A 17,897-nucleotide genomic window follows, 5' to 3' on the forward strand; every position below is an offset into this window, starting at 1 on the left:
CTGGTTGTGTTGTAATACTGACAGGCGTAGTAGTAGGCAACGGGTGTTTTCGAGGCCTCCCACGCTTTGGCCTGCCTGCCCTGGCCGCTTTTGACAGCAAGAACAGGAACAAGAACAGGAAGTGGAGGATGAGAGTGATACGGACGAGGAGGAGTTCGACATCGACAAGAGCAAGTCTGCCATCTAGAAGCATTTGGTGTCCAGTCCGGATTGTCGTAAGTTGTTTGATGATTCCTGGTTTAGTGTTATTTGTCGCGCGCGTTTCTTTATGCAGTTGCAGGTGTTGGAAGCTGTATATATTCGCACACGTGACCCTGTTCTATGCAAGCAAAAAGAAAATGTTGTAGCACTCACACTTTTTAAATAATACGCACTCACCAGTTTTTGTTCACACGCACTCACAGCTGCCACATTCATCTACTGCTACCATTCTCAGATACACTGCAAAGGTTCACACTACACGCGTTATGCATAACCGCTAGCTGTGCTGCATTCTCACGCTTCTTTTCATATTACTCTAGCTATATAACTGGTTGTTTTAGTGATTCTTACTATGTGACGATGTTCCACTGATGATGGTCACACGAAAACGTTCTGGAATTGTTTCATTTTAATTGTTTAGACATGGTTATGAGTGCACAATTGATATTTTTCATTGCTATTTAAAAATGTTACGGGTTATGAATAACTGTCCACCAGCGTATCCAGATCATATTCAGTCAGCGATTGCGTCAAAATGACACACTGAGAAGGAGTACTGAGACATTCCACAAACTGAGACTGTGGTGAACAGTTAGTCATAACTCGTAACATTTTGTCATTTCTTTTTATCCAATTTAGATTGAAATTTCTGTTTTGACATTGAATTTTATTGCATGGGGTAGTGGGTGCGTCATTTTACGTCTGAAATAGCCAGGAAAGCAGCGGTGCTTCGACTATAAGGCCATGGCTTTAAAGGGACTGACATGCAGCATGTGAAAAAGTAGATTTTTTCATGTCAGAAAACTTGCTTTCTTGTGTTCCTACTCGCTCTTTGTCGGATGTAGAAATTGACTTTTTCCATTCTTTTCAGATGTTGACGAGTGTTTGACTCAGTGTAAAGGAACAGGATCCGAATGCACGAACACAATTGGAAGTTTTACGTGTAAATGCATCACCGGATACAAGGGAGACGGCTTCACTTGTGACGGTAAGCGTGCATCTGTTGAGTGAAAGTATTATGAGCATGTTGGTATTTCTTAGTTCAAAGGCCCTTCACTAATTTCACTTTCTGCCACGTGACATGCGACATACGACACTTGCAAAAAGAAACTGCCTGTGGCATATCGTCGCAAGCAGTCGCAAGGTCACTTTTGCAGAAGTTGAGCAACGTTTTACTTTTGCACCAAGCCAAACGCGACCACCATCAAAAAGTGCATCACCACCTGACACCGACTGGAGGAAGAAACAGCAATCCTCCAGCAGGCAATGGCCTCGTTGGCAGCATGGAGAAGCAGATGGAGGGTCAAGTTGGAGCACACAAAGTCACCGGAATTGACCATCAGCCATCACCGCTCCCCAAACCCTCCCAACTCCAAGGAGCAGTCATGCCAGAAGTGGAGGAACTCAAGCTTCTTTGGCTTACTTTCACAAGGCAGCTGGCATTCTACACCCACATTCCACAGCTTGCAGTGCGCGGAGCTCAGCTGCTTGGCTTCTTTCATAAAGCATTGGCTGTGCTAGATCCAAAGCACCTGGCAATCGTATAACATGGCTTTGTGTGTCCTGTGTTAGAGTATGGCATGCTGGTATGGTTGAGCTCGGCCTCTACCACCTCGGTCTGCTTCACTGACATACAGCGCCATGCCCTACACATAATTGTAGACAGGTCATGCCTTCCAAGCCTCAACAACCTATCCACTGTAGCAGGGATCTGTTTCCTGTACAAGCTACGCTTTGTGGAGGGTCTAAAAATGCTGAAAGCCATCCTGCCATCATCAGCAGCCGCATCGCGATACCGCACATCAGATCTACTCTTGCGACACCAGGTCTGCAGCACATCTAGTCTGATATGCACTGAATCAATAGGGTCGGCAGCATCCGCCGCAACAGGTTCGACAGCAGCGCGATCAGCAGCTGAGTGACTTGTGCTATTAGCAAGCTGTGCAGATAAACGGATATGACATACTCATGTTGTGATATACTGTACATAGATTTTCTCAGAGCACTGTAGTAAGATGAGTGCATCATTGCAATCTACACTGATCATGTGCTGCTGGTTGAGACTGACGAACAACATTGAGCTTGTCAATGTGCTTCCTCTGTCTGTCTTATTTGTTGGTATCAATTACTTCCTCCGTTAAGCAAAACTTCGTTGCGTTTTTACAGTTCTGTCCAAATCAATCTATGGCTACGAACAAGCTTTGCAAAGTGGAAAACAAGGCAGCATATGAGTGATATTTATTTACAGATGTCACACAGCTCGTTTCAAAGCAGTCCAGCTTCACTGTTCGTCTGAATTTAATGACAACTCACTCCCTGATGACATCGAGTCTGCATCCTCGCTGACTGTAGCCGCCAGCGCTGCCAGCTTTTGTCTGCAGCCTGTACAAGTTTCCAAGACACGATTATTTTGATCGTGGAGATCGCCAAGTTCTTCGCTCGAACTGTGACCTTGATGACCTCCACGGTGGCGCTGATAGTTGTGGCCACTCTCCGGTGACCGCCATGGAAGGAGCCATACAGACACAAACAAATGCTCGCCATTTTCGCAGCGGTGTGTCGTGCCAGCACGTTTCCACACTCTGCAGAAGCTCTTTTCTGGTTTCCTTCGCCACGAGTGACACGTCTGTCTACAGGCAGTGGAAGAACGCCAAGTCGTCGACGTTGAGATCAGGATTTTGCGCCCACTGAACGACAACCTGAATGTCGAACGCTTTTGATTTCCCCTGCGCTGCAAACACAAGTGAATTGATTTTGGTTGTGTGCGGATGCGCACCATCGCCACGTGCTAGTACTCGTACAGCAGTGCCTGAGTGCTGGCCGGCTCCAGGACACTTCTTCGGGCCACGCGATCTTTCAAACTGTTTCTCATTTTCGCACTTTGTGTCATGCGCGCACGCCTGGGGTTGTGTTCTGGTGACATCCTATCGAGAAACGGTTCTGCTTCGCCGATTTTTCAAAGGACTCCACGCTTTTCAGAGGTTCAACAGCCTGTCAGGACAATGGACGACAACTCAGCTACTCTATGTCGGTGATAGATCACTGACATGTATGTCTAATGCCGACAGAAATACCATGACAAGAACACTAAAAACGCAACGAAGTTTTGCTTAACGGAGGAAGTACATTACAGTCTATTCATAACAAGATGGACTGCTAGCTTTTGGCCATAAATGGGTCAAACTTAGAGTTTTTTCAGAAAATTTCTGCAATCTCAATTGGAATCCTCTTCCAACTATGTTTCTGAAGTCTACTTTTCTAGACAGCAAGCAAGCCCTAACAAGAATAGGATTTTGCACAGGTTTTGCCCCAAGAGCACTGAATTGGGAAAAGCCGTCAAAATCCAGGCCGTTTGACCAAACCTGCGACTGTGCACTCTGCGGGCAGGGATATCAGCAAACGCACTGCGCAGTCCATCTGCGCAGGTAAGCCTGGCCCATCTACGCGCGGCCGACAAGAAAACTCATGAACACTTTCATTTTTTTGCAAAATAAATCGTGCGAAGAAGATGCACGGAATGGCTGAAAACTAGGCTGAGGAATAGTAGCATCCAGAGACTCTCAAACAAATTCATGGTCCATCGCTTCTGACAATAGCAGCGAAGACAGCAGGGAGCTGATTGCAGCAACTCTCTACCAAGCACGACGCTGGTTACTCACCAGGGCAGGGCGCTTCCATTGTGCAAGAAATGGCCGCGAGGGAGAAATGGAAGTCTGATTTTGGAATGATCCAACCAGGGAAATCCCTTGAAAATTGGACTAAACACCTCTGATACTGGTGTTTCACGATGTTCAAAATTTTAGAGCAATCGATCCGGGAGAACGTGGTGAGTACGTGGGTCCTCCGTATCGCGTATGATTTGAATGGTCGCGGGGACAGAAGAACAGTAATTTTACGACTCCCAGCGGTGCAAACAGACCGCTGCCATCTTTTCTCTGTCGGCCGCGATCACGTTCAAAAAATCGATGACGCAATGCATGCGCAGAGGCCTGCACAGTGCGTTTGCTGATATCCCTACTGCGGGTATTTCACTTCAGGCACCCTTTTTGACCGCTTTTCACATTTCATTTTTTCTGCACTGCACTGTGTTTTATTTGTACGATAAAATAACAAAAAATCGCCAAATACGGGAGCTCGCAAGAACCAAGGCCCATCTTTTTATGAATGGACTGTAGGCTGGAAAATAATTACACCGTATGTCCAGACCTTCAAAGTCATGGAGGTATAGTTGATTATAAAGCCAGTCTCAGTTAATCAAAAAATAACCTTTACGGAATCCTCATTAGCCATTTTGGTGGCCAAGAACGGCTTCCTGCTCAATGAACGGCATATTTCCCGTATGTCACATGACTGTCGCCTTGGAGTCTACCAATGACAGATCAAATTACGCGGGCTGGAAAGCGCGATCCTGCCTGATGAATGGTGATGGAACTAGTTCCCCTGCCCGTCGTCAAGTGACGACGGGCAGTGGACGGAATCCACTGCCCGTCGTCACTTGACGACGGGCAGTGGACAGAATCCACTCATGATGAGTCTACCATTTCAATGACAAGCTTCTGTGGTCTGAAAGTACATGCAAAAAGTCATGTACTGTAGTCCGTGTACGGTTGTCGAAGTCAATCTCACTCAGCTCACACAGAGTCACAGCAGTCATACAGGACTCGAGTTGAGTCACAGAATGGTTCATGTAAACTCAAACGTCAAAGATTGTGAGTGATCTCCTTGGCTTTGGTGCATACGGGAAACACGTTCCAGTCACTCATACTCGGTCAGTACCGCTGCTCATCCAGCCCTTGCCGCTATCGCGGCACGGGCTGGATTCCGGGGTACTGCCCTCATACTCGTGCAGGAACCTGTACTTCCCCAGAATGTTTGGCGGGTACCCCCAACGTCCAGCTTTATATTCATGACATTCCTGTGTGGGTGAGTGATGGAGCCGTAGAAGCTGCACTGTCTCAGTACGGTACAGTGCAGGGTGCTATACGACATGGCAGACTCAAAATCCGGGATGGCGTTTTCATTGCGACAGGAGTGAGGTTTGCCACCTTCAAACTTGGCACAAACAAGACCGTACCATCGTACGTGAAATCACGGGACGGAAAGAGCAATTTCCGCGTGTACCGTGCTGATAAAACACCCACATACAGGCTATGCAACAAGCCAGGGCACATCGCCAAGGACTGCCCGGAAAAGACTCAAATAAGCAAATTAACCACCAAGACTTCGTCCAACAACAGAGCTGTAGACTCATCCTCCAAACATAAAACCAAAAACAACACCAGCCTTCTCTCCACCGAGTCTGAGCGAGCGGAGGTACTTCTCTCAGACATAGTTGCCAACCGACAAGGTAACCAACAAGGCAAGGAATCTGATAACGAATCAGACGATGACCATCAGTCAAGCTCCTCCGAGCCAGAAGACTTTGGTGCTACGCCAAACAACTCAGTTCATGAACCACTGGGGCAAGCAGTAGCATCAAACCAGACCACAAATGTCCACCATCAACACCGACCACCGGCTCAAGACTGCAATTTAGATTCATGCGAAGGCGAAGTCAACTTGGGCAACTCCAAGCGTTTGCGCCCGAGTGTCACCCCCGACAGACCTGAGGATAATGGCATGAGATCACGGAATCGCAAGAAGAGAAAGCTGCCCCCGGGAAGTACATCATGGTGCTAGCGGCCTCTCCATCGAATCGAAGAAAAAGAACAAGCCAACAGGAATCGACTCGCAATGCCAGTAGTAAGTCACTATACTACTTTGCTAGTCCTTTCATTTCTTTCAATACCCATGCTTAATCCTTACGCACAATCTTTTCTCCCCACGATGCTACGCAATCATATTTCATACGATCGCTCTTTCTGCGGGCCAAGCAAGTTCAATTTCCTGAGCTTCAACGCTCGCAGCTTGTTCAACAAAATGGACGAGATTGCGCAGGTAGCCATAGAAAAGAGACCCAGTCTTATCGCCATATGTGAAACCTGGGCAAACCCCCTAGAGCCAGACTTTCTATACGAACTCCCCGACTACTCTCTTTATAGGCATGATCAGCAGCACTGTAGAGGCGGAGGAGTCGCCGTGTATGTTCACTCATCCATCCCACACAAACACAAAACAAACATCACGATGAGCAACTTCGAATCACTCTGGCTCGAACTTGACCTACCGAATGTATCACTTACAGTTGGATGCTCCTACCGTCCTCCAAACACAGATCCGTACACATTCTGCCAACAACTGGAGCCCTGTCTAGGCCTCTGCAACATGAACTCTCCGTTTCTATTAGGAGGAGATATGAACGCAAAGCAAACGTCATGGCTTCCCACTGATATCACTGATAGAGCTGGCGACCTGCTGAGCTACCTACTAGACACTGCAGGATTAAACCAGCACGTGTCTTTTCCGACCTGTATTTCCAGAGGCAACTTGAAGTCCTGCCTCGACGTTGTCATCTCCAACGTACCAGAAGAAGACCTATCTGTCACATCGTATCCCCCTGTCGGAGCGTCAGATCATGTACTCGTTGGAGGACATGTGTTCCTTGCATGCCCACCACAAGCACCAACACCCCAGCGAATCGTCGAAGCTTGGCGCTGGAACTGGGACCCTGATCGCGTCGTCGCACTGAAAGAAGCCCTGAGCTCAATGCAGCTTTTGCCACCAGCTGAGGAAATCCCGCAGTTATCAATGACAGACCTCTGGTCGCATTGGCATGACTCGCTTATCAACACAGCACACTTGTACTGTACTAACTTCGCACCACGACGTATACACCAGACATGCCCAGGTCGGCGACCATGGATGACTCAACAGCTTCTTTGCAGCATTAAACTCAAGCATCAGCTCTACCGTCAGTATCTCAGAACTCGCAGCGCCGAGAACTGGCTCACATTCGTTACTCAACGCAATAGGACCACAACACTACTGAGAGAAGCTAAATCCGCCTTCGTATCCACTACCGCGCAAGGCGACGTAACTGGTGGATGAAATCACTGTGGTCGTCCCTGAAAAAGGAGCTTCCACCTATTTCAGCGAACGAAACAGTGGCTAGATCAGATGGAGAAAAGGCGGAAGCGTTTAACAATTTTTTTCATTTCGGAAAGCCAGAAGTCTGTTTCCGGACCAACTGAAGCCGTGCCAGAGATTGGCATGGCCAGCAATCGAGGACATCTGAGAGTTGTAATTTGTGTACTCCTCCGAGGTGTGATTTTTGGCGTGCTGGGCCAAGCACAAGGAAGCCATCTGCAAAAAAACTGCAGAAAATGGTTGTTGTTTGATCCTTTGGTGTAATCTTTGTTTCTAGTCGAAGCTAGTTGCTGTTTGGAGCAGAATCGCTGAAATTGACTATTTTCTGCATGTACTCATACATGTACTCATGTACTCAGGCATGCAGTCTCACTCGTATTTTAGCTCTTTTTCTGGAATGGATGCTGCTCTGCGCCCCTTGGTGAACATTTCCTGCGCTCGTGGAGCAGCTGAAAAGGACCACTGGTATGTCTAGTTCCTGGTTTGAAAGTGGAGAGTCGACTTTTGTGCCTTGAAAAAGGAGTAGAGAGCGATAAAGGTACGTCTGTGGCTTATTTTTGAGTGCTCCTCGTACATTTTTGATCGTGATAGAAATTCTCAGACCAAAGTCAGCGCGATGATGGCCGTACAGTTTTCTTGTGGATTTTTTAGTTGTTTCATCTCGTATCTATGTCAGAATCGTGATGGTGAAGTGGAGAGGATGATTTTCTTCCTCTAGGCTTCGTTCGGCCGACTTTGCTTCGTCTTCGTTGAAAAGTGATCCTGAAAAAAAGGTCGATTCGCAAAATTATGTTGATTTTGAATGTACGTGATGACATGCGATTGCTGGCTATGCGTGTCGCGCATCATCGGAAGCAAACTGAAGGAAATCATCACCACCCAGGAGGAGGTCAGAAAACTCCTTTCCGCTTTTGATTTCCGGAAGTCGGCTGGGTACGATGGCATACTGACGAAATTGCTCAAGATCACTGGCGACCATGGATGACTCAACAGCTTCTTTGCAGCATTAAACTCAAGCATCAGCTCTACTGTCAGTATCTCAGAACTTGCAGCGCCGAGAACTGGCTCACATTCGTCACTCAACACAATAGGACCACAACACTACTGAGAGAAGCTAAATCCGCCTTCGTATCCACTACCGCGCAAGGCGACGTAACTGGTGGCCCGCAGCGAAACCTGTACAAGTTAATGAAATCACTGCGGTCGTCCCCGAAAAAGGAGCTTCCACCTATTTCAGCGAACGAAACAGTGGCTAGATCAGATGGAGAAAAGGCGGAAGCGTTTAACAATTTTTTCATTTCGGAAAGCCAGAAGTCCGTTTCCGGACCAACTGAGCCGTGCCAGAGATTGGCGTGTCGCACATCATCGGAAGCGAACTGAAGGAAATCATCACCACCCAGGAGGAGGTCAGAAAACTCCTTTCCGCTTTTGATTTCCGGAAGTCGGCTGGGTACGATGGCATACTGACGAAATTGCTCAAGATCACTGCAGACGAAATATCGTGCTCCCTCGCAACACTTTTCAACGAGTCCTTCTCGCGAGGCGAGCAGCCACAGGACTGGCGCGATGCCACTATCAGTCCTCTACACAAGAAAGCCTCTCGTGCAGAGGTCACCAATTATAGGCCAATCTCGTTCCTAAGCATTGCCAGCACGGTTCAGGAGAGGATTGTTCACCAACGCATCTACACCCACATTGAGCCCCACCTACCTGCCGACCAATCTGGATTTCGGTCTAAGGATAGTACTGAACTACAGCTCTCCCGCCTAGTGCATGAGATTTCCGCCAGCCGAGATTCCGGTCAGGCAGTGTCAGCATGCTTCTTTGACTTATCAAAGGCTTTTGACCGAGTCTGGCATGCTGGCCTCCGGGCCAAACTGGAGCACCTTGGTGTCCGTGGCATTGCCCTTACCTGGCTCACAAGCTACCTGACTCGCCGCCGACAACGCGTCAAGGTTGGCTCCGCTTTGTCACCATGGAAATCCATTCCAGCTGGAGTACCCCAGGGCTCTGTCCTGGGGCCTCTTCTTTTCCTGGTGTACACGATCGACCTCCCCCCAGCATGTACAAACTCTCACACTAAATGCAGCCAGTTCGCCGATGACACGGCACTCATCGCGACGCATTACACTCGGGATTTGTCAGCTGCATTCCTCCAACGTGCTGTGGACGCAGCAGGACGATGGTTGAAGGATTGGCATCTCCTCGTCAACACCACGAAAACCGTCGTCCTTTCCTTCCAACCCCAACACACCATCCACATCACGCTCCACTCGACTCGGCTGCAGCAGGTCCACCAACATAGGCACCTTGGTGTTACACTCCAAGACGATATGCGATGGACCCAACACATCATAGAAACCACCAACAAAGCCAAAAAACTACTACACCAACTCCACAAGACACGTGGCACAATGAACGCTTCCAGCCTATTATTAATATACACGACCTACATCCGACCCGTTCTCGAATATGGCAGCCTTGCCCTCTTCAACACCACAGCAACAGCGGGACACACTGGAGAGAATTCAACGCCGTGCTATACGCATCTGCCTTCGGATTCCCCTCTTTGCACCAGTTCACCACAGCTCCCTCCTCCATCACGCAAAGCTCCCCACCCTTAGCTCACGACTCCTTGTTAATCAAGCCCTACTAGCATGGGACATCCACCACCAAACCTCCCCACCACACCTGCAACAACCACATTTAGCACCACAACGTCAACACCAACCATACACCCTTCAACAGACAAGGATCTACTCCATCGGACACGCACACACGAACAGGCACCAAGATTCCCCCATCAACAGTGCCCTCACCCTCTACAACTCACTCCCTATTGACATCACAACCCAACCTCGTAGAAATTCTTTCCGAAACAATGCATCCAGTCTTCTTTTGAGCAGTACCTGTTCCTGCTCCGCGCATCCCCCTGGTTTCTGATATCTCGAACGTGTACTTAACTATCTCGATCACCCCTGCTAACGTTATTGCCCCCGCTTGTTTTTCATGATCCATTGCTTCTTGCCTCCCAGTTAATTTCCATCTAGCTGTTTCTGGCTAGTACCAATTCTATCGCACTTATTAATCATCCTTATTGGCGTGACGTCACGCCATCGTGGAATAAAAGAATAATAATAATAATAATGCGTCCCACCCGCCTGTGTGGATTCACAGGAAGTGTGAGTTACGAAGTCTGAAGAAAATGTTGAACAGTCTCTGCTGGGATGACGACTACATCATAGCTCAGTGGTTAGAGCATCGCTAGCTACAAGCGAGGGTCCCTGGTTCGAGTCCTGGTGGTGACAGTCAATTTTTTCTTCAGACTTTTCCCGTTTGTCTCTTTCCCTCAAACTAGTGAAGATTTTATGACTTGGGGCTCCCCGCGTGCTAGAGTGTACGTGAAGTGTGTGGGTACAGTGAGGGCTGCGTCCCACCCGCCTGTGTGGATTCACAGGAAGTGTGAGTTACGAAGTCTGAAGAAAATGTTGAACAGTCTCTGCTGGGATGACGACTACATCATAGCTCAGTGGTTAGAGCATCGCTAGCTACAAGCGAGGGTCCCTGGTTCGAGTCCTGGTGGTGACAGTCAATTTTTTCTTCAGACTTTTCCCGTTTGTCTCTTTCCCTCAAACTAGTGAAGATTTTATGACTTGGGGCTCCCCGCGTGCTAGAGTGTACGTGAAGTGTGTGGGTACAGTGAGGGCTGCGTCCCACCCGCCTGTGTGGATTCACAGGAAGTGTGAGTTACGAAGTCTGAAGAAAATGTTGAACAGTCTCTGCTGGGATGACGACTACATCATAGCTCAGTGGTTAGAGCATCGCTAGCTACAAGCGAGGGTCCCTGGTTCGAGTCCTGGTGGTGACAGTCAATTTTTTCTTCAGACTTTTCCCGTTTGTCTCTTTCCCTCAAACTAGTGAAGATTTTATGACTTGGGGCTCCCCGCGTGCTAGAGTGTACGTGAAGTGTGTGGGTACAGTGAGGGCTGCGTCCCACCCGCCTGTGTGGATTCACAGGAAGTGTGAGTTACGAAGTCTGAAGAAAATGTTGAACAGTCTCTGCTGGGATGACGACTACATCATAGCTCAGTGGTTAGAGCATCGCTAGCTACAAGCGAGGGTCCCTGGTTCGAGTCCTGGTGGTGACAGTCAATTTTTTCTTCAGACTTTTCCCGTTTGTCTCTTTCCCTCAAACTAGTGAAGATTTTATGACTTGGGGCTCCCCGCGTGCTAGAGTGTACGTGAAGTGTGTGGGTACAGTGAGGGCTGCGTCCCACCCGCCTGTGTGGATTCACAGGAAGTGTGAGTTACGAAGTCTGAAGAAAATGTTGAACAGTCTCTGCTGGGATGACGACTACATCATAGCTCAGTGGTTAGAGCATCGCTAGCTACAAGCGAGGGTCCCTGGTTCGAGTCCTGGTGGTGACAGTCAATTTTTTCTTCAGACTTTTCCCGTTTGTCTCTTTCCCTCAAACTAGTGAAGATTTTATGACTTGGGGCTCCCCGCGTGCTAGAGTGTACGTGAAGTGTGTGGGTACAGTGAGGGCTGCGTCCCACCCGCCTGTGTGGATTCACAGGAAGTGTGAGTTACGAAGTCTGAAGAAAATGTTGAACAGTCTCTGCTGGGATGACGACTACATCATAGCTCAGTGGTTAGAGCATCGCTAGCTACAAGCGAGGGTCCCTGGTTCGAGTCCTGGTGGTGACAGTCAATTTTTTCTTCAGACTTTTCCCGTTTGTCTCTTTCCCTCAAACTAGTGAAGATTTTATGACTTGGGGCTCCCCGCGTGCTAGAGTGTACGTGAAGTGTGTGGGTACAGTGAGGGCTGCGTCCCACCCGCCTGTGTGGATTCACAGGAAGTGTGAGTTACGAAGTCTGAAGAAAATGTTGAACAGTCTCTGCTGGGATGACGACTACATCATAGCTCAGTGGTTAGAGCATCGCTAGCTACAAGCGAGGGTCCCTGGTTCGAGTCCTGGTGGTGACAGTCAATTTTTTCTTCAGACTTTTCCCGTTTGTCTCTTTCCCTCAAACTAGTGAAGATTTTATGACTTGGGGCTCCCCGCGTGCTAGAGTGTACGTGAAGTGTGTGGGTACAGTGAGGGCTGCGTCCCACCCGCCTGTGTGGATTCACAGGAAGTGTGAGTTACGAAGTCTGAAGAAAATGTTGAACAGTCTCTGCTGGGATGACGACTACATCATAGCTCAGTGGTTAGAGCATCGCTAGCTACAAGCGAGGGTCCCTGGTTCGAGTCCTGGTGGTGACAGTCAATTTTTTCTTCAGACTTTTCCCGTTTGTCTCTTTCCCTCAAACTAGTGAAGATTTTATGACTTGGGGCTCCCCGCGTGCTAGAGTGTACGTGAAGTGTGTGGGTACAGTGAGGGCTGCGTCCCACCCGCCTGTGTGGATTCACAGGAAGTGTGAGTTACGAAGTCTGAAGAAAATGTTGAACAGTCTCTGCTGGGATGACGACTACATCATAGCTCAGTGGTTAGAGCATCGCTAGCTACAAGCGAGGGTCCCTGGTTCGAGTCCTGGTGGTGACAGTCAATTTTTTCTTCAGACTTTTCCCGTTTGTCTCTTTCCCTCAAACTAGTGAAGATTTTATGACTTGGGGCTCCCCGCGTGCTAGAGTGTACGTGAAGTGTGTGGGTACAGTGAGGGCTGCGTCCCACCCGCCTGTGTGGATTCACAGGAAGTGTGAGTTACGAAGTCTGAAGAAAATGTTGAACAGTCTCTGCTGGGATGACGACTACATCATAGCTCAGTGGTTAGAGCATCGCTAGCTACAAGCGAGGGTCCCTGGTTCGAGTCCTGGTGGTGACAGTCAATTTTTTCTTCAGACTTTTCCCGTTTGTCTCTTTCCCTCAAACTAGTGAAGATTTTATGACTTGGGGCTCCCCGCGTGCTAGAGTGTACGTGAAGTGTGTGGGTACAGTGAGGGCTGCGTCCCACCCGCCTGTGTGGATTCACAGGAAGTGTGAGTTACGAAGTCTGAAGAAAATGTTGAACAGTCTCTGCTGGGATGACGACTACATCATAGCTCAGTGGTTAGAGCATCGCTAGCTACAAGCGAGGGTCCCTGGTTCGAGTCCTGGTGGTGACAGTCAATTTTTTCTTCAGACTTTTCCCGTTTGTCTCTTTCCCTCAAACTAGTGAAGAATAATAATAATAATAATATTAAAGCCGTTGGCTTCCTACATTTATTTATTTATTTATTTATTGCAGCATCTCATAGCACAGTGAGAACACCGGCCAATACAAAGAGAGAGAGGGTGTTAGCCAACCACGGCAAGGAAGGGAGAAGAAGAGGAGAAGAAAAAAAGGAATCGGCATGGATAAGTAGTGATTGCAACAAAATGAGAAACACAAAATCAAAGTCAAGGCGCGACAAGGCTCTTAAAAAGGCGGAGGGAAGTAAGGTCCTTAGCTTCTTGTGGAAGTGCCAGCCACGCAGAGTACGCAGTGCAAAGGGGAGAGTGAAGTAGAAAGGAGGACTTGGGTTTCGGAAGGGAAAGGGAGTTTCTCGTGCTACGGGAAGAAAACCAGTCGAAACAGTGGAGGTGAGGTGGACACCGATTGAGTTTGAGAGAATGGATAAGGGTGACAAGATGTGAATTACGTCTCTTAGACAAAGGGGTAGTGTGAGCAAGGGCATAAAGGGTGGAAGATGGGAGCATGCGGGGTTTCCGGAGGAGGATTTTTAGAACTTTTTTGTGCTGAATTTCGAGCTTTTAAGCACGGGTTGTGGAAATTCCAGCCCAAGCAGTATCTGCATAATCAAAAATGGGGCGTATGTAAGCTGAGTAAAAGAGGAGTTTACAAGAGATTGGGAGATGGTAACAGTGAGAAGAGAGGATTCCTAAAGATGAACTTGATCGTTTACATATGTAATCGATGTGGGGTTCCCATGAAAGATTAGAGTCAATGAAAATGCCAAGATGCTTATGGCTGGAGACTATGTCTATAGGCTGGGGAAAAGTGGGATGGAGGAGGGGCGGAACATCAGGCTGAGAAGGAAAGAGCATGATTTTAGTTTTAGACAGATTGGGCGATAACCGCCAAGACGACATCCAGGAAATTACTCTTTGAATCCCGTTAGCTAGGTTACTCATCAGGCCAGTGATGTTAGGAGATGCCCGTAGGAGCGTTGTGTCGTCTGCGAATAGTGATGTGCCCGGGGCAGCTGCGGGCAGATCATTGACGTCAAAGATAAAAAAGAAGGGGGCCGAGGATGGAACCCTGGGGAACTCCGGATAGTACTGTTGTGTCGGCTGAGGACGTCCCATGTACCGTGACGTACTGCGTTCGCCCAATTAGGTAAGATGTCAGCCATAGCAGGGGATTGCCGTCTACAGTAAACGATCCACGAAGCTTGGCCAAGAGCCCCCGGTGCCAGACGGTATCGAAGGCCTTGGCAAGATCGAAAAAACAGATCCCGACTAGGTCTCCAGCATCCCGATGTCGACACACTAATTGCACCAGGCGCGTCAGCTGGAGGGTGGTAGAATCGCCTCTGCGAAATCCGGACTGAGCTGAACTCAAACGTGACGAGACATGACAGTACAATTGGTCGTAGAAAACGTGCTCACAGAGTTTGGAAACACAGGACAGTAGAGATATCGGACGGTAGTTTGATGCTTCGTGGGGGGACCCTTTCTTGTATATCGGTATAACATTAGCTGTTTTCCATGCAGAGGGAAAACGACCAGTGCGGAATGATAGGTTGAAAATCAGACATAAGGGGTATGCTATTGAGGGCGCAAGGGACTTTAATACCAGATTAGTGGTGCCGTCTGGGCCTGGCGCCTTGTCAGACGGGAGCTTTCGAATGTTACGTCGGATGGCAGCAGTCGTAGTAAAGACAGATGTGAGGCGGTTAGCCTCACCCGACTCCTCGGCAATGGGGGGAATGGGTAGAGAAGGGTCATCAGGCACGGCCCCTAAGGCGAACTGAGAGTTCAATGCAGTGGCTTTAGCTGAAGAGGTAGTAGCCTGCTGTGTAGAAGTAATGGTGAGTTTCGGGATGTCACGAGATACTTTATGAGTTTTTAATTTGCTCACGAACTGAAACAGTGATGGGCGGTTTTTGTCCTGCAGCGTAGCTTGTAAGGACCGAATGTATCCCCGGTATTTCGATCGAGTCAGACTCTTCACCAAGTTCCGTTGAGATCGATATACATGCATGTTAAGCTGGGTTGGGTATTTCTTACACACACTGTAGAAATCGTGCTTTGCCTTAATGGCGGCACCGAGGGGGGCATCAACCCAAGGTGGCTGACCTGAACGTCGGCATGAGGGGGAGAGTGGATGCCGGGAGAAGTACCCGAGGTGCTTCTCCATGGCCCTGCTAAGAATAGAGTGGAAAGACGAAAGAGCATCATCCACGTGCAAGCTGCGGAGGTGACATTTCCAGTGGACATCAGTAAGTTCAGATTTCAGGTCATCCCATACGCAACACATACATGAAATGACATTCAAAGTATGTTTTGTAAAAATGGCCGGGAAAGTACTATAGTAAGAAACTTACAGCCCAGCTGGAATGGTGACCAAGTGAATTTAGGATCAAAATAAAGGACAAAATGTTACGGGTTATGAATAACTGTCAACCAGCGTATCCAGATCATATACAGTCAGCGATTGCGGCAAAATGACACACTAACGAGGAGTACTGAGACATTCCACAAACTGATACTGTGGTGAAGAGTTAGTCATAACTCATAACATTTTGTCATTTCTTTTTATCCAATTTAGATTGAAATTTCTGTTTTGACATTGAATTTTATTGCATGGGGTAGTGGGTGCGTCATTTTACGTCTGAAATAGCCAGGAAAGCAGCGGTGCTTCGACTATAAGGCCATGGCTTTAAAGGCGCTGACATGCAGCAAGGAAAAAATTAGATTTTTTCATGTCAGAAAACTTGCCTTCTTGTGTTCCTACTTGCTCTTTGTCTGATGTAGAAATTGACTTTTTTCCATTCTTTTCAGATGTTGACGAGTGTTTGACTCAGTGTAAAGGAACAGTATCCGAATGCACGAACACAATTGGAAGTTTTACGTGTAAATGCATCACCGGATACAAGGGAGACGGCTTCACTTGTGACGGTAAGCGTGCATCTGTTGAGTGAAAGTATTATGAGCATGCTGGTATTTCTTAGTTCAAAGGCCCTTCACTAATTTCATTTTCTGCCACGTGACATGCGACATACGACACATGCAAAAGAAACTGCTTGTGGCATATCGTCGCAAGCAGTCGCAAGGTCGCTTTTGCAGAAGTTGAGCAACGTTTTACTTTTGCACCAAGCCACACGCGACCACTGTCAACAAGTGCATCCCCACCCGACACCGACTGGAGGAAGAAACAGCAATCCTCCAGCAGGCAGTAGCCTCGTTAACAGCATGGAGAAGCAGATGGAGGATCAAGTTGGAGCCCACAAAGTCACAGGAATTGACCATCAACCATCACCGCTCCCCAAACCCTCCCAACTCCAAGGAGCAGTCATGCCAGAAGTGGAGGAACTCAAGCTTCTTCGTGTTACTTTCACAAGGATTCTGCATTCTACACCCACATTCCACAGCTTGCAGTGCGCGGAGCTCAGCTGCTTGGCTTCTTCCGTAAAGCATTGGCTGTGCTAGATCCAAAGCACCTGGCAATCGTATAACATGGCTTTGTCTGTCCTGTGTTAGAGTATGGCATGCTGGTGTGGTTGAGCGCGGCCTCTACCACCTCGGTCTGCTTCACTGAAATACAGCGCCATGCCCTACACATAATTGTAGACAGATCATGCCTCCCAAGCCTCAACAACCTATCCACTGTAGCAGGGATCTGTTTCCTGTACAAGCTACGCTTTGTGGAGGGTCTAAAAATGCTGAAAGCCATCCTGCCATCATCAGCAGCCGCATCGCGATACCGCACATCAGATCTACTCTTGCGACACCAGGTCTGCAGCAAATCTAGTCTGATTTGCACTGAATCAATAGGGTCGGCAGCATCCGCCGCAACAGGTTCGACAGCAGCGCGATCAGCAGCTGAGTGACTTGTGCTATTAGCAAGCTGTGCAGATAAACGGATATGACATACTCATGGTGTGATATACCGTATTTTCCGGGGTATAAGCCACACTTTTTTTTCAATAAAAATCGGACCAAAATCGCCCCTGCGGCTTATACACCGAGTATGCTTGCGCGAATGAATGGTTAGCATACATCAGTATGCATGCTGACGTCATGTGACACGTCATTCGACCCAGCTTCGCGCCTGTGTTGCTCATCAACATCAGTGCCAGCGAGATTGAAGATAGTCCAGATGACATGGAGTGATCTGTTGTCAACACAGCAATACACCAACATCTCTGCAGCATCCTATGGTGCACTAACACTTCATAATATGATCTAACATGGTATTTAGCTCCATAACCATAATAAATTTGTAGAAAGGCCATTTGTCAATGAGTGTGAAAAATCTTGTTTTGTGGGTGCGGCTTATACTCCGAATACCAACTTTTAGTCAATATTTTGCCTCAAAAAGGGGGGTGCGGGTTATACCCCGGAAAATACGGTACTGTACATAGATTTTTTCAGAGCACTGTAGTAAGATGAGTGCATCATTGCAATCTACACTGGCCATGTGCTGGTGGTTGAGACTGATGAACAACATTGAGCTTGTGAA

The 17,897-nt window shown here is 48.1% G+C and overlaps 1 protein-coding gene across 2 annotated transcripts in view; it reads left to right on the forward strand.

Annotated features, from left to right (window-relative positions):
• Positions 1–17,897, forward strand: part of LOC135811944 (latent-transforming growth factor beta-binding protein 2-like) — a 100,989-nt gene that overhangs the window by 3,519 nt on the left and 79,573 nt on the right. For both annotated transcript variants that reach the window (XR_010552726.1, XM_065325214.1), the window contains exons 2-3: positions 1,073–1,189; positions 16,217–16,333. Coding sequence is in view for 1 of the 2 variants with exons in the window: in XM_065325214.1 (XP_065181286.1) it covers positions 1,073–1,189; positions 16,217–16,333 (234 nt within the window). In the remaining variant the exon portion in view is untranslated. The remainder of the gene's footprint in view (positions 1–1,072; positions 1,190–16,216; positions 16,334–17,897) is intronic.

Source organism: Sycon ciliatum, chromosome 3 (assembly GCF_964019385.1).
Source record: "Sycon ciliatum chromosome 3, ocSycCili1.1, whole genome shotgun sequence".
Classification (NCBI taxonomy): domain Eukaryota; kingdom Metazoa; phylum Porifera; class Calcarea; order Leucosolenida; family Sycettidae; genus Sycon; species Sycon ciliatum.